The 23507-nt window shown below is 41.3% G+C and overlaps 1 protein-coding gene across 1 annotated transcript in view; it reads right to left on the bottom strand.

The window, feature by feature from the left end:
• Positions 1 to 522: 522 nt before the first annotated feature.
• The window catches only part of LOC110498936 (glutamate receptor ionotropic, NMDA 2C), a 59126-nt gene continuing 36141 nt past the window's right edge, over positions 523 to 23507 (bottom strand). The window contains exons 10-14 of the mRNA XM_036955535.1: positions 19307 to 19536; positions 12570 to 12730; positions 12161 to 12348; positions 11391 to 11623; positions 523 to 3635 (exon numbers count right to left, since the gene is read on the bottom strand). Coding sequence (XP_036811430.1) covers positions 1998 to 3635; positions 11391 to 11623; positions 12161 to 12348; positions 12570 to 12730; positions 19307 to 19536 — 2450 coding nt within the window. The 3' untranslated portion in view covers positions 523 to 1997. The remainder of the gene's footprint in view (positions 3636 to 11390; positions 11624 to 12160; positions 12349 to 12569; positions 12731 to 19306; positions 19537 to 23507) is intronic.

The raw sequence follows: 23507 nt of genomic DNA on the forward strand, positions 1-23507 counted from the left end.
GGTCGAAGGAATTTTCCGTAGAGCTCCGAGACAGGATAGTGTCGAGGCACAGATCTGGGGAAGGAAACCAAAATATTTCTGCAGCACTGAAGGTCCCAAAGAACACAGTGGCCTCCATCATTCTGAAATGGAAGACGTTTGGAACCACCAAGAATCCTCCTAGAGCTGGCTGCCCGGACAAAGTGAGCAATCGGGGAAGAAGGGCCTTGGTGACAGGGCAGGGAGGTGACAAAGAACCCAATTGTCACTCTGACAGAGCTCCAGAGTTCCTCTCTATGGAGAGACCAGAAAATAGCTGTGCAGCGACGCTCCCCATCCAACCTGACAGAGCTTGAGAGGATCTGCAGAGAAGAATGGAAGAAACTCCCTAAATACAGGTATGCCAAGCTTGTAGCATTATACCCAAGAAGATTCTAGGCTGTAACCGCTGCCAAAGGTGCTTCAAGAAAGTACTGAGTAAAGGGTCTGATTACTTATGTAAATGTGATATTTCAGTTTTGCAAAAATGAATAAAAACCTGTTTTTGCTTTTTCATTATGGGGTATTGTGTGTAGATTGACGAGGGGGGGAAAAACAATTTAATCCATTTTAGAATAAGGCTGTAATGTAAAAACAATGTGGAAGAGGTCAAGGGGTTTTAATACATTCCGAATGCACTGTAAATCTGATGAGAAGCCCTATTAGATTGTGTGCTGCTGTGGATGTATCATCCATCCAGTGTGATGTGCTCAGAGAAGGCACATATCTAGTATCAGCCTACCTTCCCTAAAACCTTACCTTAACCATCAGGGTGGGAACACAAAACTGACCGCAGATCAACATCCAGGATTATATAGCTTCTCAGATCACTTCTACAGCTGAAACGTTTTTATTGCACTGTAGATACACACACTAAGGGCAGGATTCAACCCGTATCCCCACAGTATCACGGAAGATCCGCGTTATAGCTCATTATAGGCAATGTTCCCACATTTGCAGAGACTGCACTTACAGTAAACCCTGCATGTCGGCTCAATCGGAAATTATCTTTGCCTTTTAATGCCGATCTTTCTCAATACTTCCGCGATAGGGATTGTGTCCAGCCCTTAGCTTTCCGTATTCCTTACCAATATACAGTGTGTTCATATCTACAACGGAAACCTTTTCATTGCAATTCTTCTCCAGATTCTTTAACTGTACTCCTACTTGTAGAAAGTGCTGGGTTGTCATGGCCTTGTACATAGAAGTCAATAGATACAGGTAACTGTGATCTTGTTAGTGTGTATGGTTGTGGGAGGTTATTTGCTTATATGGAGAGCTGAAGACATGTTCCCCTTTCGCTCGGCTCAGTGGAGAAGGAAATAACCCGGCAAGGGCTGACAACACACAGAGCACACACAGCACACATACACACACACAGAATACACACACAGCTCTCTGGGCTATCTTTGAGAGCATCTGTCCCACACAGCAACACTACTGACTCTGTACATCGTGGCCACGTAATACAATGCACAGAACACAGGAATATAATGTTTCAAAGCAGCAAGTAAATTCAACATTCCATCAAAAAGCCAAGGGTGCTTCAAAGGGTTCTCCTATAGGGACAGCCGAAGAACCATTTTAGGGTCTAGATAGCACCTTTTTTCTAAGAGTGTAACATTTGAAGAAAAAGGGGCATCACTGTGCTAGGCTGAGCTAGCTGCAGTACAGTCACCTCCACTACACATCCTTTCAATTTCATGCTTTTTCCAAAATGGCCAATTAACATTTAGTCAAACACTCTACTTTGTCTGTTCAATAAGGAATAAGGAAGTTCAACTGTCCAACCTACCTACCCCTCAGCTTACCACCTTTACTGTACAAATCCTTTGTGCACATGTTTCTGTGTATGAGACATATCCCACCTCCCTCTGAAACGGTCACTGTGGATCACAAATCTTAAAGGTGGAAGTCAAACGGTATATTCTGTTGTATAAATTCCAGTATGTAAAGTCTGCAGTGTTTGTCTGTGTCTCTCAGACCTCTGACTCCAGACTAGACACGCGTCCCCAGGGCTGGGTCACACAGGATCTGTCCTCAGACCTCAAACCTACTGATGTATCTCCTCTCTGGGGCTCTAAGCCAGGATCCTGGTCCTCTTGGTAGGCTCCATTGGCCCCATAGGCTCCATACAGACTGTCCTGGTACAGCAACCCCCTCTGGCCTCGAAAGCCACCACAGGGCAAGAGCTGGCATACTGGGCTGGGACTAGGGTATGTACCGGGGCTGGGGCTGGCGTGGTTGCTGGATGCCTGGGAATGGGCCTGGAGGTCCAGGGGACCATGGTAGAGAGGCAGCCCAGGGTAGGAGGTTAGATAGTGGGAGTACTGTCTGCTGAGCAGGTTGGTGGCTCTCCGGACCCCCCCAAGGCCTACCCCCCCTCCGCCTCCCTGACCCCCCAGCATGGCCTCCCTGTAGGTGGGCAGGTGGGTGGAGTTTGAGTACCGCAGCTTCTTACGTCCGTTCCCTTTCCTCTGGTCCTGCCTTATATGGAGATACGCATGCTGGCGAGTTGAGGTGGCAGGGTAGCATAGGTTGTTCCGGAGGGGGGCGGGGTTGTAGAGTTTAGTGGGAGTTTCTTGGTCGGCCATGACGCAGGGGAACAGGTCTGGTAAAGCAGAATGTGATTGGCAATCAAGGGATGTAGGCAGAGTTTCGTCCGGCTGGAGAATCCGCTCACTCCCCCAGGTGGCTCGGAGGAAAGATGGCCGTCGGTGGAGCCTTGGTCTGCCTGCCAGAACCAGCTCCTCCAAGGGAAGAGGCCAGGAGCCAACGCAGCCTTCTACCCCAGGACAGAGCATCGTTCCTGGGTACAGGGAGTCGGGCATCTGGGGCGAGACGTTGTTCTCCTGGAGGTGGTTGGCCCGGAGTTCACCCAGACACACCGTCTTCTCCGCCCTGCGCCTCCTCCACTCTCCTCCTCCTGATTCCCCTGAGAGGAGGCTCTTGCTCCTCCTATTCTTCCTGGAGGGTTCTGTGTGGGATGGATGGGAGATGGCAGAGGGGTGGTGAGAGAAGGGGTAGATGTCTGGCAGCTGAAGCTCACTATAGGGGATGAAAGGAGAGCGGGGGTGGGAGATGTGCTGGGGCTCCACATACAGCCTACCTGTGGAGGGTTGAGAGTAGGAAGAGAGGGGGTCCACTCCAGCCAGGTCAAGGTGAGGGCTACTGAGACTAGAAACAGAAAGTGGTCTGTCGTAGAGGGAGGAAGTGCGAGCCGGGAGCGTGTATCGTAGGGGCGTGGGTCTCGCCAGCCCCTTCTGCCTGTTCAGAGAAGTCACTACACCCAGCGTGCAGTATTGCGGGATGAGGGGGTGCTCGGGGGACAGGTGTGTGTGTGTGTTCTCTGTGACATGAGAAAACCCTCCTGGAACCATTTCCGTGGTGACCTGCTGCGGAATGTGGACTGGCAGATTGCCGCCATGGCGACCCCAGTGTTCTATGGTCTTGGTGGCATGGTCCAGTGAGGTCTCGACCTGGGCAGAGTTGACCAGGTCTTTAGCGGTGCGTAACATCTTAAGCATGTTAGCCTGGGCGTAGTTAGTTGTCAGATCTGAGTTTGCCAGGTTAGGGTGGTCTGGTTCCTCCACCCCGTTGAAGCAACTGTAGATTCCCTGGGAGATGGAAGAGAGAGGGAGAAAGGGATAGAGGAGGTTAGATAGAGGGAGGGAAAGTAGAGGAAGGAAGAGAGGAATGGGGGGGTAGAAGTGAAAAAATGATGATCTATTACACTTAAAACATGAAACATTCATCTTCTGCACATCTACCATTCCAGTGTTTAATTGCTATATTGTAATTACTTCGCCACTGTGGCCTTTTTATTGCCTTTACCTCCCTTATCTTACCTCATTTGCTCACATTGTATATAGACTTGTTTTTGTACTGTATTATTGACTGTATGTTTGTTTTACTCCATGTGTAACTCTGTGTTGTTGTATATGTCGAACTGCTGTGCTTTATCTTGGCCAGGTCGCAGTTGTAAACGAGAACTTGTTCTCAACTAGCCTACCTGGTTAAATAAAGGTAAAATAAAAAAATGAATGTAACTAAGGCTGGAAATGTCAATACGATCAAACTAGCAAGGGCAATGATTGCAATGATCACATCGCAATGATCAGTCATAATGTTGCTAATAGGTTAGGGTATCTATTTATGTAGCAAGCTAAAAACACAGATTCTAACATTATCTAGCTAGCTATCAAGCTGCTAGGAGGATGTCATGTCATGCCATTGGAGGAGTGGGTGAGTGACTGACTTCTTCCCCTCCTATCTTTTTTCGGAGCACTCTCGTTTGAGTTTGCCAGAGCACAGAACAACTGATGAATTTATAAATGCGCAACACCTGCTGAATATGACCGGTGTCAATAAATGTAGACAAAAAAGTAATAGTTAGTCAAGAATGCACTAGATAACATGTAAACAGCCTAACCAGCTCTGCTACAGCGAGTAAAATTGTCAGAGTGAGGTGTTCTCTAATTTGTGTCTGGAAGTAGCTAGCTAGCAAGCTAGGCAAATTTAAACAGTCAGCTTGGGTGCTTGGTTGGGACAAGCATGCATTGGCAGGCAAGCTGCAGAAGGACGAGGAGGCTACAATTCCCCATGGTTCACCAGTACAATTTTTAGAGCCTACCCGCTGAAAACGTTTGAGAGGGTTTATCTAATGTTCCTTCGTTAGATATTAGCTCATCTTGCTCTGGCCAGCATTAGTTTTTTAACTTCTTGAAGTGCGTAACTGCGGGAGAGAGAGCCTAAATGTTCATGGTTGTTTGATCAATAGTACTGCAAAGTTCCCAAATGTAAGAGGACTCCCATGGTGTTAACACATTTGCAGAAATCCTTTCAGGTGTATTTTGTGGCTTTTGTCGAATGTGTTCTAATTATCTAAAGTTGTGCTGTTGCAACTGCCTGTAAACACACAGTCCAGTTCAAAGTGAATGATGGCAGGGCCGTGTGGCAAATGGCTTGTTTGTTTAAAGGCCTACAGTAGATCTGATTGGCTATAGCTCACCAGTCTCTGTAGACTCCGGTCCTGGACAAAACAGTTTTATTTCCTGCAGTGTCTAAAGCCTTTTGTGACTAGGGGGCAGTATTTTCATTTTTGGAAAAATAACGTTCCCGTAGTAAACAGGATATTTTGTCAGGACAAGATGCTAGAATATGTATATAATTGACAGCTTAGGATAGAAAACATTCTAAAGTTTCCAGAACTGTAAAAATATTGTCTGTGAGTATAACAGAACTGATGTTGCAGGCGAAAGCCTAAGAAAAATCCAATCTGGAAGTGCCTCATGTTTTGAAAGCGCTGCATTCCAATGCATCCCTATTGAGCAGTGAATGGGCTATCAACCAGATTACTCTTTCTCCGTATTCCCCAAGGTGTCTGCAGCATTGTGAGTAGTTTTACGCATTTATGTTGAAGAATACCCATAAGCGGCTACATTGCGCAAGTGGTCACCTGATGGCTCCCAGAGTGACTCTTGCGTAAAATACAGAGGTAGCCATTATTCCAATCGGTCCTCCTGAAAAACGAATTGTCCCGGTGGATATATTATCGAATAGATATTTGAAAAACACCTTGAGGATTGATTATAAACAACGTTTGCCATGTTTCTGTCGATATTATGGAGCTAATTTGGAATATTTTTCAGCGTTTTTGTGACTGCAATTTCCGGGCGATTTCTCAGCCAAACGTGAAGAACAAACGGAGCTATTTCGCCTACAAAAATAATATTTTGGGAAAAAAGGAACATTTGCTATCTAACTGGGAGTCTTGTGAGTGAAAACATCCGAAAACATCAAAGGTGAACGATTTAATTTGATTGCTTTTCTGATTTCCGTGACCAAGTTACCTACTGCTAGCTGGACTGTCTGCTATGCTAGGCTATCGATAAACTTACACAAATGCTTGTCTAGCTTTGGCTGTAAAGCATATTTTGAAAATCTGAGATGACAGGGTGATTAACAAAAGGCTAAGCTGTGTCTCAATATATTTCATTTGTGATTTTCATGAATAGGAATATTTATGTCCGTTGCGTTATGCTAATTAGTGTCAGTCGATGATTACGCTCCCGCATGTGGGATGGGGAGTCACTAGAGGTTTGTCCAAATGCCACGTTCTCACTCTATATTGCTATAGAATTTTCACATGTTCCTTACTATAAATAATTCCCAAACATTCTAAGAATTTATGAAAACGTGAAAATGACCATTTTCTTCTTGGGGGGTGTACATGAACAGATTTTTTATCAAATTTAGTATTGCTAAAATGCTGTTAGTTCCACTTAAAATGTGTTTTTCACAAACATAAGTTATTTTCAAAGAGATGGCTAACAACAGCAAGTGTTATAAAAACTAAAAAACACTCACCGGATGATGATCATTTGAAACTTAACTTCTTGTTTAAATGTATTCTTGAAAAGTGATAAGCTAAAGAAATAGCAACAATATCCTCTTTCATAACACCCGCTTCAGCCACTAAAAAGTAGTTGACAACAAAAGCTAGCTAGCTAAACTGTGGGAAAACTTCTGCTCGCTATTGCGCTAGTGACCTGTTGGCCTTCAAGAAGGCAAAGGCTTCCATGCGTTTTGTAAAAACCCATTAAGTCAAAATGTGATCGTTTGATTCCACTGTCACTCCAAAGTTTTGCCCTAATACTGTTTTTTTGGCAGATGCCTTCATCTAGATTCTGTTGGCCTAGCCAATGGCTGACTTACCTAGCAAGATGTATCTCCCAGAAACCAGCAAAGAAAAATCCTGATTGGATATTATTTTCTCTTCAGTGTTAACGCTTTCCTTTCCAACAAAACGGAAGAGATTAAATCAGAACAGCATTGAAAATAATAATATAATTATCATTATTATTATACTATTGTAATCATTATTTTAGCTTTCTCTGAAAGTGTAGAAGGCCCATTGTTCCTAACTGTGTTTGGGTTAGTAATATTTTTTGCACTATTTTGAAATTCTAAAGAATCCATATGTTATTCTGAAATATGAACACTGAAATACTGAACATTTAGAACTCTTATTATGGTGGTGATTTGACAAAATTACAATCATGGTCTTGAATTTGACGTTTTTTTTCGTCTCGGTCTTGATTTGGTCTCAATTTGTTCCGGTCTTGGTCTTGAATCGGTCTCGCTTTAGTTGGTCTCGAACACAACACTGGCTATAGGGATGTTCTGTGTAATCAGGGGAATGTAAAAGGAATTCATAACTTCTGTAAACTGGCAAAATTTGTTGAATGAAATTACTTTCTTACTATATGTGAGGTGTAACTATTGAGCCTAGTCTTCTCTCTACAGGGCTTCTAGGTTAGCTGAAGCTTAAAAACGTATTATGGTTGGGGGGCAGTACTGAGTAGCTTGGATTAATAAGGTGCCCAAAGTAAACGGCCTGCTCCTCAGTCTAAGTTGCTAATATATGCATATTATTATTAGTATTGGAAAGAAAACACTCTGAAGTTTCTCAAACTGTTTGAATGATGTCTGTGAGTATAACAGAACTCATATGGCAGGCAAAAACCTGAGGAGAAATCAAAACAGGAAGTGAGAAATCTGAGGTTGGTATGTATTCAACACAGTTCCCATTAAAATCCCCTTGAGATATTAATGATGTTGCACGTCCTAGGGCTTCCATTAGATGTCAACTGTCTATAGAAATTTGAATGAGGCTTCTACTGTGTTGTGGGACTGAATGACAGAAGAATGAATCAGGTGTCTGGCAGTCAGCCATTTTATGGTCACACGCATTTCACATGATAGCGACCTGCGTTCCATGGCTCCTGAAGACACAAAGGAATGCTCCGGTTGGAACTTTAATGAAGATCAATGATAAAAACTTCTAATGATTGATTCTGTACTTAGTTTGAAATGTTTCTTCGACCTGTAATATAACTATACGTTTTTGTCCGATGTAACGCTGACCAGAACCAGCGTTTGGATATGTATACCAAACGCGCTAACAAAAGTAGCTAATTGAACATAAATAACGGACATTATCGAACAAATCAAGCATTTATTGTGGACCTGGGATTCCTGGGAGTGCATTCTGATGAAGATCATCAAAGGTAAGGGAATATTTAGCATGTAACATGGCGGATATCTGTCTGGGTTGTTTTGGTCTCTGAGCTCCGTACTCAGATTATAGCATGGTGTGCTTTGTCCTTAAAGTTTTTTTGACATCGGACACAGCGGTTGCATTAAGGAGAAGTGTATCTATTATTCCGTGCATAATAGTTGTATCTTTTATCAATGTTTATTAGGAGTATTTCTGTAAATTGATGTGGCTCTGCAAAATCACCTGATGTTTTGCAACTACTAAATGTAACGCGCCAAAGTAAATTGAGATTTTTTTTATATAAATATGAACTTTATCGAACAAAAAAATACATGTATTGTGTAACATGAAGTTCTATGAGTGTCATCTGATGAAGATCATCAAAGGTTAGTGATTAATTGTATCTATATTTCTGCTTTTTGTGACTCCTCTCTTTGGCTGGAAAAATGGCTGTGTTTTTCTGTGACTTGGCTCTGACCTAGCATCATTTTTGGGTTTGCTTTCGATCTAAAGCCTTTTTGAAATCGGACACTGTTGTGGGATTAACAAGAAGTGTATCTTTAAAATGGTGTAAAATACTTGTATGTTTGAGGAATTTTAATTATGGGATTTCTGTTGTTTTGAATTTGGCGCCCTGCACTTTCACTGGCTGTTGTCATATCGATCACGTTAGCGGGATCTCAGCCCAAAGAGGTTTTAAAGTACTTAATGTCATCAGTTTTTGTCCAGAATATTAGGTAATTGAAACTGAAACAGCGCATTCCGAATGGAGCCAGCAAACAATGTACCAGCTGTGGCCAGCTGTGATTTACAACATGATAGCAACATTTTGGGACGACCAGGAAATGTATTGGTGAATTATATTAATCATGCACTGAACTGCATCCATCTATTCTGACAACAATGTCTTAGTGTACATCATGGAACATTGAGTCAAATAGATCTTTTAAACCTCTTATAAAGTTGGTTTTGTAGCATAAACTGGGAATTGTAACTTTTTTACTGATATTATGATTGTCTGTTTGTTTCATATCTGAATAGTTTAGGTCACCGGTTACTTTGTGTGCTAAACGTGATATTTTTTTTGCAATGGGAAGGAGTAGTTGTACCTTTCGATTGGGAATTGCTTAATGGTTGTGTTTTGTAATGTTATGATTGGGACCTACTGGCTTATTTTGCCTGAGTTTATGGACTGCTTATCCTTTATCCACATGCTGCATGTGACTGCTGTCTTTCCATCGGCCCTACGTAATGGTGCCTGGAGAAGTGGGTGTAATAACATTTTGCCAAAAGTTCCCAAACGGCCCACCCAGCGAAGTAAAGGCACCCTGGTGTGAAATATCTAGTTTTTGTAAAAGTTTTCCTATAGATTTTTCCGGTTCTCACTCTCAATCACACTTATTTTAAATAAAAAATGTTTACAAATATTGTCCACAACAATGCTTAAACCACATCAGTCTAATTAGGTAGGCCAGTCATAGCCTGGCTCCCCAGTAGGTGGGCCTCTGTCCACCTAGATCCATCCATGTCTACGCCCCTGATGCAAACAGCGCATGATGACAATTGCGCATCACAAATAGCAGTGGTGTAAAGTACTTAAGTAAAAATACTCTAAAGTATTACTTAAGTCATTTTTTGGAGTATCTTTACTTTGCTATTTATATTTTTGACAACTTTTACTTCACTACATTCCTAAAAGAAAATGGTCTAATTCACACACATATCAAGAGAACGTCGCTGGTCATCCCTACACGTGCTTCATTTGTAATTGATGTCTGAGTGTTGGAGCGTGCCCCCTGGCTATCCATAATTTAAAGAAACATGAAAATGTGCCTGGTTTGCTTTATAGAAGGAATTTGAAGTGATTTATACTTTTACTTGTGATTCTTAAGTATAATTATTTTAGCAATGACATGTACTTTTGAAACTTAAGTATATTTAAAACTAAATACTTTTAGGCTTTTACTCAAGTAGGATTTTACTGGGTGACTTTCACTTTAATTTGAGTCATTTTCTATTAAGGTATGTTCCTCTTTTACTTTTACTCAAGTATGTCAATTGGGTGCTTTTTCCACCACTGACAAATAGCCTACCAATCAACACTTCAGACTAAACCTTTTCATTAGCTGGTTTGCATACCCATTGTTGCATTAGTCAGCATTTACCGGCTACCAATGTCATTCTTCTCTGAGCTGCTCCATGCCAAAAAAAGTTGAGAGCTGCACACTCTTGCTACCTGCAGATGATATTCTGCTGAAACTAGGCTGTTTGCGCGGCGCACATGTGAATATATTTCACATGCTTTGCAATTGTGGAGGCTTCTTTTGTGCACAATTTCTCTATTGTACCACATCATTGATAAGTCGCATACTTTGACACGCATCAGTAGGGATTAATAAGTGAGTATATGCAATGCCCACTGAAAGAAAAGTAGGTGTATGGTTTATATCTGCGTATAGCCTCCACTACTTTGTGTTCTACAAAAAGTGCACTCCCCTACATGAGTGCGCTGTTATTACAGTTGATGTCCATTCAGAATCACAAACCTGTCAGACACTGAAGGCCTATAGGTTTGCCACTGCGCAAACATGTCTATAATAGATATGAAGGCTGTTATGATGCTGTATTCATGTTTGAAGAATATTTGGCCTGGCTGAATGGAATGACCGACACTCAATGTGGTCTCGATACCGGACTCGAGATCGAGACCTGTCTTGAGTATTACAACACTGCCTATAGCTAAACAAACACACACACACACACAATGAACACACACACACACTGAACACACTTTCTGAGCAAATAGACTCATACTGCATCAGCAAACAGAGAGCCGAGTCTCCTGACTGCCCTGTTCACAGTCGACTGAAAAACTGACAAAGCCCAAATTAATTTGGCCCTCAGGGGCCCCCGTAGGGATTAATTATCAGATAGTCATTTAGCTGCAAATCTGATAAGCCCTGATACAGGCACAACTCTGCCATTACACTCTGCTAGAACAGGACGTACACACACACACACTGTAAGAGTGGTGTTGGAGTTGGGTCTATAGATTTTTGGCTGGTAATGTTATTCCTTCCTTGCTCCTGCCTCTCCTCTCGACAACAACCACGCTTTATTTACATAGATTGGTTGTTGATTAACACTAATCTTGAGCTGGAATTGTAACTGTGGTTCGTGCTCATTATAACTATAGCTGGCAGATGATAATGTAGTCATTGAAATGATAGGCGGTGTAAACAGTACTAAGAGCTCATATCAGGCTTCATACATTGGCCACACATCCTCTCTCTTTCTAAACCTCTCTCACCCTGCTGATAGCGAGCAGGAAGTCCATGCGAGGAGACTTGTCTAGTTTCTTGCGTAGTTTCCAGTAGAGTAGATGTTCCCAGGCAAACACCAAGAGACTGAGCCCCATGGCCACCAGTAGCATGTAGAAGACCCCGGCCATGTTATCTATGTCCAGCTTACTACTCATCACCTCGTTCTTCTCATTCTGACAGATGCCTGACAGCCAGACCGTCTCCAAGCGCTGGGTGTCACCTGGGAGAGAGGAGAGAAGAGGGCCATGGTCATAATCCCCTTGAGGAGGGACTGGACTCACAAGTGAATAACTAGTCAGATTCAGCTGCTTTAGCTTTCTTTCAAATAAGGGTAGTCTATTGAGGAATGCATTATTTATGACTTACAAATTGGGGTTAGCAGTGAACAAGAGACGACTTCCATAATTCTACCGTATCAGTATGACCACAGATGGCTCCTGTTATACCTATATAAGAAACCTTTTCTGTGTCTGTATGTGTGTGTGTGTGTTGTATAGTTTGTATTCCCAACACTGCACTCATGATATCTCTAACACCTCCCTGTGGTTCCTACGATCCTACTGTGATAGCGGATATTAACTCCTACTGTATGAGTGTGTGTGCCCATAATGGTTATCATCCTCACACCTCCTTACTGTGAGGAAGGATATTAACTCTCTCTCTAAGCTTCACCCCTGGTGCTGCTGCACACACTGTCATCAACAAATGGAGAAGTGCCAGCTCTACGGGCTGTGTGCGTGTGCGTGCGTGCGTGCACCGTCTCCCAGGAACTGCAGCAAGGCCAGGTCAATGGGTCGTTTCCATCTGGAATCTTTCTGCAGGGCTATACCATAGCCTGTCGTGGCAAACACTTTCCCAGAGCCGATAGTCACAAGCTTACAGCCCTCATCCTTCCCTGCCATGTAGTTCAACACCGCAGCATCATAGATGAATGCGTCCAGCTTCCTATTGAATAACACAAAAAATAGACAGACAGTGATGTAATAAATCTCCAGATTATATTAGGAATGAGTTATAAAGTAGATGCACAGGGAGCCAAATAGAACTCCTTCCAGTAAATGGGACTAAATCCAATTTTTGGGTTAATGGACTGTAATTTATTTTGAGGTCATTGGGATGAGGGTTAGAGTTGAGAGCTGGAGGAGAGTTCAGTGCATTTTTCTTACCCTGTCTTGAGGCTGTTGAGGGCATCCTCCACTCCTTTCTGGTTGTATTTGACCATGTGTGCGTGCATGTCAGGGTAGTTACTTCTGATGTTCCTCTCTGTACTGCCGTTAGGGACCGTACCAAAACGGAATGGAGGGTAGTGCTCCTGAGGCTTCTGGAACTGTAGGAAGTGATGAGGAGAGGAGATTCAGTTCAATGAGATCTAATTCAGAGCCGTCCTATTAATTTCAAACTGATTCAAATAAATGCACTTCCACTCAATTCAATTTAATTTGATTGAATGTCATTCTACCCTTTTCAATTTGTGTAGATTTGATATAATTCAAGGCCATTATTTTTGAGTCAATTCAATAGCCATAGATTGCCCGGACCTGCTGTTAGCCCGGACCTGCTGTTTTCGACTCTCTCTCTCTACCGCACCTGCTGTCTCTAACTCTGAATGATCGGCTATGAAAAGCCAACTGACATTTACTCCTGAGGTGCTGACCTGTTGCACACTCTACAACCACTATGATTATCATTATTTGACCCTGCTGGTCATCTATGAACATTTGAACATCTTGGCCATGTACTGTTATAATCTCCACCCGGCATAGCCAGAAGAGGACTGGCCACCCCTCAGAGCCTGGTTCCTCTCTAGGTTTCTTCCTAGGTTCCTGCCTTTCTAGGGAGTTTTTCCTAGCCACCGTGCTTCTACATCTGTATTGCTTGCTGTTTGGGGTTTAAGGCTGGGTTTCTGTATAAGCACTTTGTGACATCGGCTGATTTAAAAAGGACTTTATAAATACATTTGATTGATTGATTGAGTTCAGTCTACCACACTCTAAAAAAAAACGCTACTTTAAAAACAACTCAATTTGGGTAAATATAGGACAGAACACATGTTGGGTTATTTTGACCCAGCAGTTGGGTCATTTAAGAACACATTGCCAGAGCCAGGTTGGGTTGTTGATGCTGCAGTATTTAGCTAAAATCAGAGATGGCTCAAACAAATATCACAATAAATATTATGGCTGAACTCAAATGTGCTGGTTGATAAGATACCTGTATTTATGGGAAAGATGTTTGAGAAGGTTATTTTGTTCTTAAATGATATTGTAAATTGGAATGGTAGAGTTATGTCCTTCATGGAGTTATCAGAATTGTATGGAAAGGTCTGCTCAATCCAAGAGTACAACCAATTGATAACAGTATTGCCCCAAAAATGGAGGAGGCGAGTGGCAGCGGGAGGAGGTAGGGAACTGGTCTGTCTGCCCAATATTAAGGATCAAAACTGACAGAGGAATAAATAGCATAAATAGCATAAATAGGAAAGTATACAAGTTTCATTTGAGGACCAGGATGTTGACAACTGTGCCAGACAGATTTCAAATTAGTTGGGAAGAGATTTTTGATGTACCAATTCCATGGTACAGGGTGCATGAGTTGATATATAAAACAACGCAAGACTCAAGACTTCGTGCTTTTCACCTAAAATGATTATATAGAATTCTTGCCACCAACAAAATGTTGAATATTTGGGGCATAAAATCATCGAAGCTCTGCAGATTTTGTTGTGAGGATACAGAATCAATAGACAATTTATTTTGGTATTGCTCTCAGGTAGCCTGTTGCTGGTTTCAGGTTCAGGAATGGCTGAAAATGCATAGCATTGATCTAAAATTAACCCTAGAAATAGCACTGTTGGGAGATCTCGAGAGACTGGGTCAGTCAATTACTAATACTTAGTAAAAGTATTTATCTTCAACACACAATTTGTAGTTTCTATTTTATTAGATAGATTGAAATTGTACGTTAAACATCATAGCATAGTTGAAAGATATGTGTTGCGTAGAAACACGAAGTGGGTGGCCAGCAGAGATAGATGGGATGGGCTGAGGGAAGCTGAGGGTTGGTATGTGGAATAGGGTCAAGTGGGAGTGGAGTTGCTGTGTGAGAGAGAGAATGATAAAGAGAAAGGAAATCAAGTCCAAATAAAACATAATAAAAGTACATTTGAATGACACTAAGTGGCAGTGTTTTTACAACTAAAGCCAGTTTGCCTGAGGCTGATGCCGTGCAGGTGTTTGTAGATATATACACAGACTCTAATTCAAATAAACGCATACATGAACACACACATACATGTAATAGTGCCAGACATGCACACAAACATATACAGTTGGCATTGCTGTTATGATTTCAGTTGTCCTTGATGTCCTTTGTTTTTTTAGTTTTTTATGTATTTGTAATTTTTTTTTGCATTGTTGTTTGCTGTTTTCATCTGTCTTTTCCTTTTTTCTCATTAGTTCATTATTTTGGTTGTTGGTGCATTGAGGGGTTCTTGAGGGTGGGGATTGGAATTAATTGTATTTTTTATTTTTATTCTTCCGGGGGGGAGGGTTCTCGAATGGTTGAGCGACAGCTATTGGGGAACTGTGGGGGGATCTTGGAGGGTTCCGGTCTCACAAGATTGTGATCATGAAAAAGGAAACTATGACATATAATTTATATCGCTATCATACACACGCACCCTCACGCATAAGGATGGCTCTGTTGCGGAAAGACTGATACATGTTTGATAGTGTCTTGATGCTGTATTGTCTGTCCTTCATGTTCTAATACTTTAATGTTACCCCCTCCTTGTGCTTTTTGTAATAAATCATTTTATAAAATTAAAAAATAAATAAGAGATGGGAATTATTATATTACACGTATTTCAAAAACATATTTTAATCACACTATATATACAAAAGTATGTTGACACCCCTTCAAATTAGTGGATTTGGCTACTTGAGCCACATCTGTTGTTGACAGGAGTATAAAATCAAGCACACAGCCATGAAATCTCCATAGACAAACATTGGCAGTAGAATGGCCTTACTGTCATAGGATGCCACCTTTCCAACAAGTCAGTTTGTCAAATTTTTTGCCCTGCTAGAGCTTCCCTGGTCAAATGTAAGTGCTGCTTTTGAAAAAAGCAGAAACATCTAGGAGCAACAATGGCTGAACCACGTAGCTCACCGAACAGGACCGCTGAAGCGCATAGTGCGTAAAAAAACATCTGTCCTCGGTTGCAACACTCACTACCAAAGCGAGGTCCATACAGAAATGGTTTGTCGAACTTGACTGGCCTGCACAAAGCCCTGACCTCAACTCCATCTAACACCTTTGGGATGAACTGGAACGGCGACTGCGAGCCAGGCCTAATCGCCCAAAATCAGTGCCGACCTCACGAATGCTTGTGGCTAAATGGAAGTTCCCGCAGCAATGTTTCAACATCTAGTAGAAAGTCTTCCAGAGGAGTGGAGGCTGTTACAGCAGCAAAGGGGGACCAACTCCATATTAATGCCCATGATTTTGGAATGTTCGACGAGCAGGTGTCCACATACTTTTGGTCATATAGTGTACTTCTGAATATTTTGTATGTTATATTACACTGGTCTGAACAACACTCCAATGTGGTATTTCGGAGCCCTTGACCGTTTCCACATTTTGTTACATTACAACCTTATTCTGATATTGATTAAATCGTTTTTTTCTTCATCAATCTACACACAATACCCCATAATGACAAAGTAAAAACAGGTTTGTGTATTGAAAAATGTAAGCACAATGTTCAGGGCCATACAATTTGTCCATTGTACAGTATACAGCCTACAATGCACTGTACTACAGTATCCATTCTCAGACTTTCTCCTTCCCACCTTCAACAACCTGTTTGCTCTCTGAACTTGCTTATATTGGTTGCATCATTTGAAACAGGTTAAATCTATATTGAGTGGTTGTGTTCAATCAATGACATATGTTCTCTATTTGTATTTGATTGTTGCCACTTGTGTTAACCAGCATGGATGACATGTCCATTAGAATGCAGAATGTGTTTTGAGAATGAGAATGTGTTTAGAGTTTTGCTGAAACGTCTAAGTGAGATCTGCAAATTGTGTTTTACCATGTGAAATGGTTTCAGGTATTGACAACAGACTGCATGATTAGCTAAATGAGTCCAGGCAACTGAGAACTTTGTTCAGCCAATGGGTTTTAGTGTTTTAGCAGTTGCAGGCCAATGGTGACTTTAAAACAGTTACAGAGTTTAATGGCTGTGATAGGAGAAAACTGAGGAAGGATCAACAACGTTGTAGTTACTCCACAATACTATCCTAATTGACAGAATGAAAAGAACAAAGCCTGTACGGAATAAATGTATTCCAAAACATGAATCCTGTTTGCAACAAGGCACTAAAGTAATACTGCAAAAAATAAGGCTAAGAAATTAACTTTTTGTCCTGAATAGAACATTTTATGTTTGGGGCAAATCCAATACAACACATTATTGAGTACCACTCTCCATATTTCCAAGCATAGTGGTGGCTGCATCATGTTATGGGTGTGCTTGCTTCTAACATGTATTGACTCAGGGGGTTGAATACTTATTTAATCAAAATATATTTGTGTTTTAGTTTTCATGATTTGTTTTACAAATGCTAGAATTTTTCTTCCACTTTGACATTAGAGTATTTTGTGTAGACTGCTGACAGAAAATGACAATGAAATCCATTTTAATCCCACTTAGTAATAAAATGTGTAATAAGTCAAGGGTGTGAATACTTTCTGAGGGCACAGTACATGTATTTCAATTAAATACAGTACTTTGAAAAAGTATCTTATATTTTATTTTGATACATTGGTCTTTAGGATATTTTGTAGTTGTATTTTGTAGTTTGTAATTTATGCCCATCCCTGGCTACGATCCACCGGGTCAGATCAGAAGACTGGAAGCATGGCTTAGTAGGGGCATGGCTTTAGGCAAGTTATTTTCGGCCACCCGTGAGTGTAAATGTCATCCCAGATCATCTGTTCTGTTGTATTGTCAATATATGTTAAGGTTGAGTACTGACACTTTTGTATTTTAATAAGGCTTCCAAAGTGTATGAGTGCCTTAAATGCTGGGAAGGGTACCACTTTGATATAATGTAATTCATTAAGCAACATTTTAATTTGCAGTGTACAAATTTAACATGATGAACAGGAATGACATTTACTCTCACGGGTGGCCTAAAATAACTATCTGAAAGCCACACTCTCAATAGGCTATGCCTTTGAATTACCCAAACATGGGTCATTTTTTATTTTCATTTCATGCTGTGTCTTAAAGTCTTACAACTGTCATTTTATTGTCCTAATATAAAATGAATAACATCTTCATTCAAAGACTTTCACACAGGGGTACCAATTCCAATATTTGGAAATGCATAGGTTCTTGATGTACTCATACTGTTATGTACACCTCTTTAAAGCTACAAAACTATCAGCTCAAAATTGTAATGCAATGACAATACCACAGACAAAACAAACCTGACATTTACACTCATGGGTGGCCAAATATAGCTATCTGAAATCCACACCCCTACTTAGCCACACCTCCAGTCTTCTGATCTGGCCTGCTGGGTCATTGCCAGGGATGGGAATAAATTACAAATTACAATTACAAAATACCAAAAGACCAATGTATCAAAATTAAAAAATATAAAATACTGTTGCAAGCATTGCATTTAATTAAAAGCCATGTATTTTGTATTTTAAAATACAAATCTAAATGTGCAAGTAGCCAGCAACAATATCCTGTGTGGTTGTGGAACCGTCTTACTTGCTTTGACTGTGATATATTGTTGTTTGTCTACCTTAGCTGCATGCACTCTGGATAATTCTAAATGACCGAAAGCTCATTAGAATAACTCAGCATGCTTTCCAATTGTTTATTTTTACATATACATTTATATTTAGTTAATTTAGCAGATGCTATTATCACACCATAGCACCATCAGACATTTGATACCAATGTTGGGTGAAAGGGTCCCACAAAATTGTGAACCGCTATAAAAAAAGTATTTTGAAATACAGAAATTACAGCTTTCAAGAGTATCTTGCTACAAATTATATTGTGTTGTTCAGCCCAGTGTAATACAAAATATACAATACTCAGAAGTAATTGGAATATCTATTTCAAATATATGTAACAGACATACTGCCAATCTCGTCATAGCTCAATAACCCAACTAAGTACCCCAACTGCTGGGTCCAAAATATCTATTTACCCAGCGATGGATTGTTCACGCAGCATTTTTTTGAGTGTAGTACTTCAACTCAGGGCCGTTTGGCCAAGTCAGGTCAGAGTTGAGAGGATTCAGAGTGCAGGATGGATGAAACCTTTGACAGAACCACACAGAACCCAGACGCTCATGAAACTCAATTAAAGTGTAAATAAAAACTCTCCATTATAAGCTGTTAGTATTGACCTTCAGATCCCTGTGAAGATGGATGGACCTCTCTACAATAAGATCCTGTGTGTGTGTGTTCACTGTCTGAAAATAATATAATATTGTCTCAACACATCCCCTGAGGCCCTGGCTTTCTCTCTCTCTCTGTATCTATTCTCAGTTTATTTGTTTCTCGCTCTCATACTCTGAAGTGAAGTTTGTCGCTTGCCATTTTCCTCTTCTGTGATTACGCTGAGGAATAATGAGCCAAATTACGAAGAGAGAGAGAGTGTGTGTGTGTGTGTGTGTGTGTGTGTGTGTGTGTGTGTGTGTGTGTGTGTGTGTGTGTGTGTGTGTGTGTGTGTGTGTGTGTGTGTGTGTGTGTGTGTGTGAATGCTATGGTCTGACAGGGAGAATCGTTGACAGGACGAGCCCAGAGAGGACAGTTATCAGGATGGATGGATTGATGGATGACTCAGGTGATTGATTAGTTGTCCTACCTTCTTGTCAGACAGTCCAGACACAGTGTCTATGTACTGCTCCTGGATCATGAAGGCAGCCAGGTTGGCAGTGTAGGAGGCCAGGAAGATGACAGCGAAGAAGGCCCACACCAACACCATGATCTTACTGGTTGTGCCTTTAGGGTTCTCAATGGGGACTGAGTTATTGAACACGATGCCCCACAGTAGCCACACTGACTTCCCTATGGTGAAGGTAGGACCTCCGGGCGCTGGGGGGGAAGGAGCAGAGATGGGCAGTATTTTTATTACATATACACTACCGGTCAACAGTTTTAGTACACCTACTCATTCAGGGGTTTTTCTTTATTTTTACTATTTTATACATGGTAGAATAATAGTGAAGACATCAAAACTACAAAATAACACATGTGGACCAAAAAAGTGTTAAACAATCAAAATGTATTTTATAGTTGAGATTCTTCAAATAGCCACCCTTTGCCTTGATGACAGCTTTGCACACTCTTGGCATTCTCTCAACAAGCTTCACCTGGAATGCTTGTCCAACAGTCTTGAAGGAGTTCCCACACATGCTGAGCACTTGTTGGCTGCTTTTCCTTCACTCTGCTGTCCAACTCATCCCAAACCATCTCAATTTGGTTTAGGTCAGGTGATTGTGGAGGCCAGATCATCTGATGCAGCACTCCATCAATCTCCTTGGTAAAATAGCCCTTACACAGCCTGCAGGTGTGTTTTGAGTCATTGTCCTGTTGAAAAACAAATGATAGCCCCACTAAGCCCAAACCAGATGGGATGGTGTATCGCTGCAGAATGCTGCGGTAGCCATGCTGGTTAAGTGTGCCTGGTCACCAGCCAAGCACCCCCACACCATAACACCTACTCCTCCATGCTTTATGGTGGGAAATACACATGCAGAGATCCTCCGTTCACCCACACCACGTCTCACAAAGACATGGCAGTTGGAACCAAAAATCTCCTATTTGGACCAGACCAAACAACAAATTTCCACTGGTCTAATGTCCATTGCACAAGTTTCTTGGCCCAAGCAAGTCTCTTCTTATTATTGGTGTCCTTTAGTAGTGGTTTCTTTGCAGCAATTCAACCATGAAGGCCTGATTCACACAGTCTCCTCTGAACAGTTGATGTTGAGATGTGTCTGTTACTTGAACTCTGTGAAATATTCATTTGGGCTGCAATTTCTGAGGCTGGTAACTCTAATGAACGTATCCTCTGCAGCAGAGGTAACTCTGGGTCTTCCATTCCTGTGGCGGTCCTCATGAGAGCCAGTTTCATCATAGAGCTTGATGTTTTTTGCGACTGCACTTGAAGAAACTTTCAAAGTTCTTGACATTTTCCATATTGACTGACCTTCATGTCTTAAAATTAAAGTAATGATGGACTGTCATTTCTCTTTGCTTATTAGAGCTGTTCTTGCCATAATATGGACTTGATCTTTTACCAAATATGATTATTCTGTATACCCCCCTACCCTGTCACAACACAACTTATTGTCTCAAACACATTAAGAAGGAAAGAAACTCCACAAATTAACTTTTAAGAAGGCACACCTGTTACTTGAAATGAATTCCAGGTGACTACCTCATGAAGCAGGTTGAGATAATGCCAAGAGTGTTCAAAGCTGACATCAAGGCAAAGGGTGGCTATTCAAATATATAGTATATTTTGATTTGTTTAACAATTTTTGGTTACTACATGATTCCATATGTGTTATTTCATATTTGATGTTTTCACTATTATTCTACAATGTATAAAATAGTAAAAAAAATTAAGAAAAACCCTTGAATGAGTAGGTGTTCTAAAACTTTTGACCGGTAGTGTATTTGAAATACATATTTTAATTACTTCTGAGTATTTTTTTATTTGAATTACACTGGGCTGAACTACACTCCAATGTATTTTGTATTTTCTAAATTCTGTAATTTGTATTTTCAAAATACAAAACACTTTACATTACCATTGAGAGTTAGAGGCGGGGGGATGTTAGGGAGGAGAGGGAGGTGGAGATTAGATGTTTGGTTAATAAACCCAAGGTATCATAACAGCCTCATTAGCAGATGTCCAATTGGATGAATGGATCAATGAAGCTCCCAAGATTCAGTGTTGTTGATGTGTTTCATGAAACATAATCCTTATACGTCCATGTTCCTATACTGTTGATGACAGAATCATGAATTTCCAATTAGCTTATTTCTATAGGCCACTACTAGGCCTTATAGAGAGCTGAAAAGGTCAAACTTATATAGTGTTTCTATTCATAGGTCGTTCCCTAACCCATCACTCTACCCAGCAGCATTAGCGATCCTCTCAGCATTAGCCTAGCCACTGAAAGGTTAGCCATTAGCCTGCCTCCACCTGGTGTGTATCATGTTGTGGAAGACAGCATTAGCCTTTAATTGTGTGTCGTGTTGGGGAACACTGCGCTTGCCGCTAGCCTGCTTCTAGCTGTGTGTCGTGTTGGGGAACACACCCTAAGTCCATCCATCTTGCTCATCTTAGCGGAGCCACATCCATCTCCGTCAGATTAGCCTAGCGACAAACGTTAATTAAACCAGGAAGTGACCTTTCAGACAGTGAGACGAGAGCGAGCTTTGGCATCTCGGCATGCTGGGATTGAATAGCCGTCTTTGTTTTGTGTATGGCTATACCCCACAGTCTCCCGGGGACTCTCTGTAGGACATTCTGTTTCATAACCTGTAAAGGCTTCCCCAACAGGTGGCCCGTGGGTCGACTTCCTTCGGTGGGTGATTTTATTTGGCTCCCCAAGTTGTCCGGAATATACAGTACCACTCAAAAGTTCGGACACACCAACTCATTCCAGGTTTTTTCTTTATTATTACTATTTTATACATTGTAGAATAATAGTGAAGACATCACAACTACGAAATAACACATATGGAATCATGTAGTAACCAAAACAGTGTTAAACAAATCTAAATATATTTTATATTTGAGATTCTTTAAAGTAGAAAGTAGCCGCACTTTCCCTTGATGAGAGCTTTGTACACGCGTGGCATTCTCTCAACCAGCTTCATGAGAAAGTCACCTGGAATGCATTGTGCCAGTCAGTTATGTTGTGACAAGGTATGGGTGGTATACAGAAGATAGCCCTGTTTGGTAAAATATCAAGTCCATATTATGGCAAGAACAGCTCAAATAAGCAAAGAGAAATGACAGTCCACCAATACTTTAAGACATGAAAGTCGGCCAATCTGGAACATTTCAAGAACTTTGAAGGTTTCTTCAAGTGCAGTCGCAAAAACAATCAAGCCTAATGATGAAACTGGCTCTCATGAGGACCGACCACAGGAAAGGAAGACCCAGAGTTACCTCTGCTGCAGAGGATAAGTTCATCAGAGTTACCAGCCTCAGAAAATGCAGCCCAAATAAATGCTTCAGAGTTCAAGTAAAAGACGCATCTCAACATCAACTGTTCAGAAGAGACTGTGTGAATCAGGCCTTCATGGCCAAAGTGCTGCAAAGAAACCACCATTAAAGGACACCAATAAGAAGAAGAGACTTGCTTGGGCCATGAAACATGAGCAATGGACATTAAACTGGTGAAATTCTGTCCTAGATTTTTGGTTCCAACCGCTGTGTCCTTGTGAGACGCAGAGTAAGTGAATTGATGATCTCCGCATGTGTGGTTCCCACCGTGAAGCATGAGGTGTGATAGTGTGGGGATGCTTTGTTGGTGACACTGTCAGTGAATTATTTATAAATCAAGGCACACTTAACCAGCATGGCGACCACAGCATTCTGCAGAAATACGCCATCCCATCTGGTTTGGGGTTAACGGGTGTTTTTCAACAGGAAAATGAACACACCAAAACACACCTCCAGAATGTGTATGGGCTATTTTACCAAGGAGATTGATGGAGTGCTGTATCAGATGGCCTGGCCTCGATTGAGATGGTTTGGGATGAGTCGGACAGCGGAGTGAAGGAAGAGCAGCCAACAAGTGCTCAGCATATGTGAGAACTCCTTCAAGACTGGAAAAGCATTCCAGGTGAAGCTGGTTGAGAGAATGCCAAGAGAGTGCAAAGCTGTCATCAAGGCAAAGGGTGGCTACTTTGAAGAATCTCAAATCTAAAATATATTTTGATATGTTTAACAATTTTTGGGGTATTACATGATTCCACATGTGTTATTTCATAGTTTTGATGTCTTGACTTTTAATCTACAATGCAGAAAATAGTACAAA

The sequence above is a fragment of the Oncorhynchus mykiss genome, chromosome 20 (genome assembly GCF_013265735.2).
Source record: "Oncorhynchus mykiss isolate Arlee chromosome 20, USDA_OmykA_1.1, whole genome shotgun sequence".
Lineage (NCBI taxonomy): Eukaryota > Metazoa > Chordata > Actinopteri > Salmoniformes > Salmonidae > Oncorhynchus > Oncorhynchus mykiss.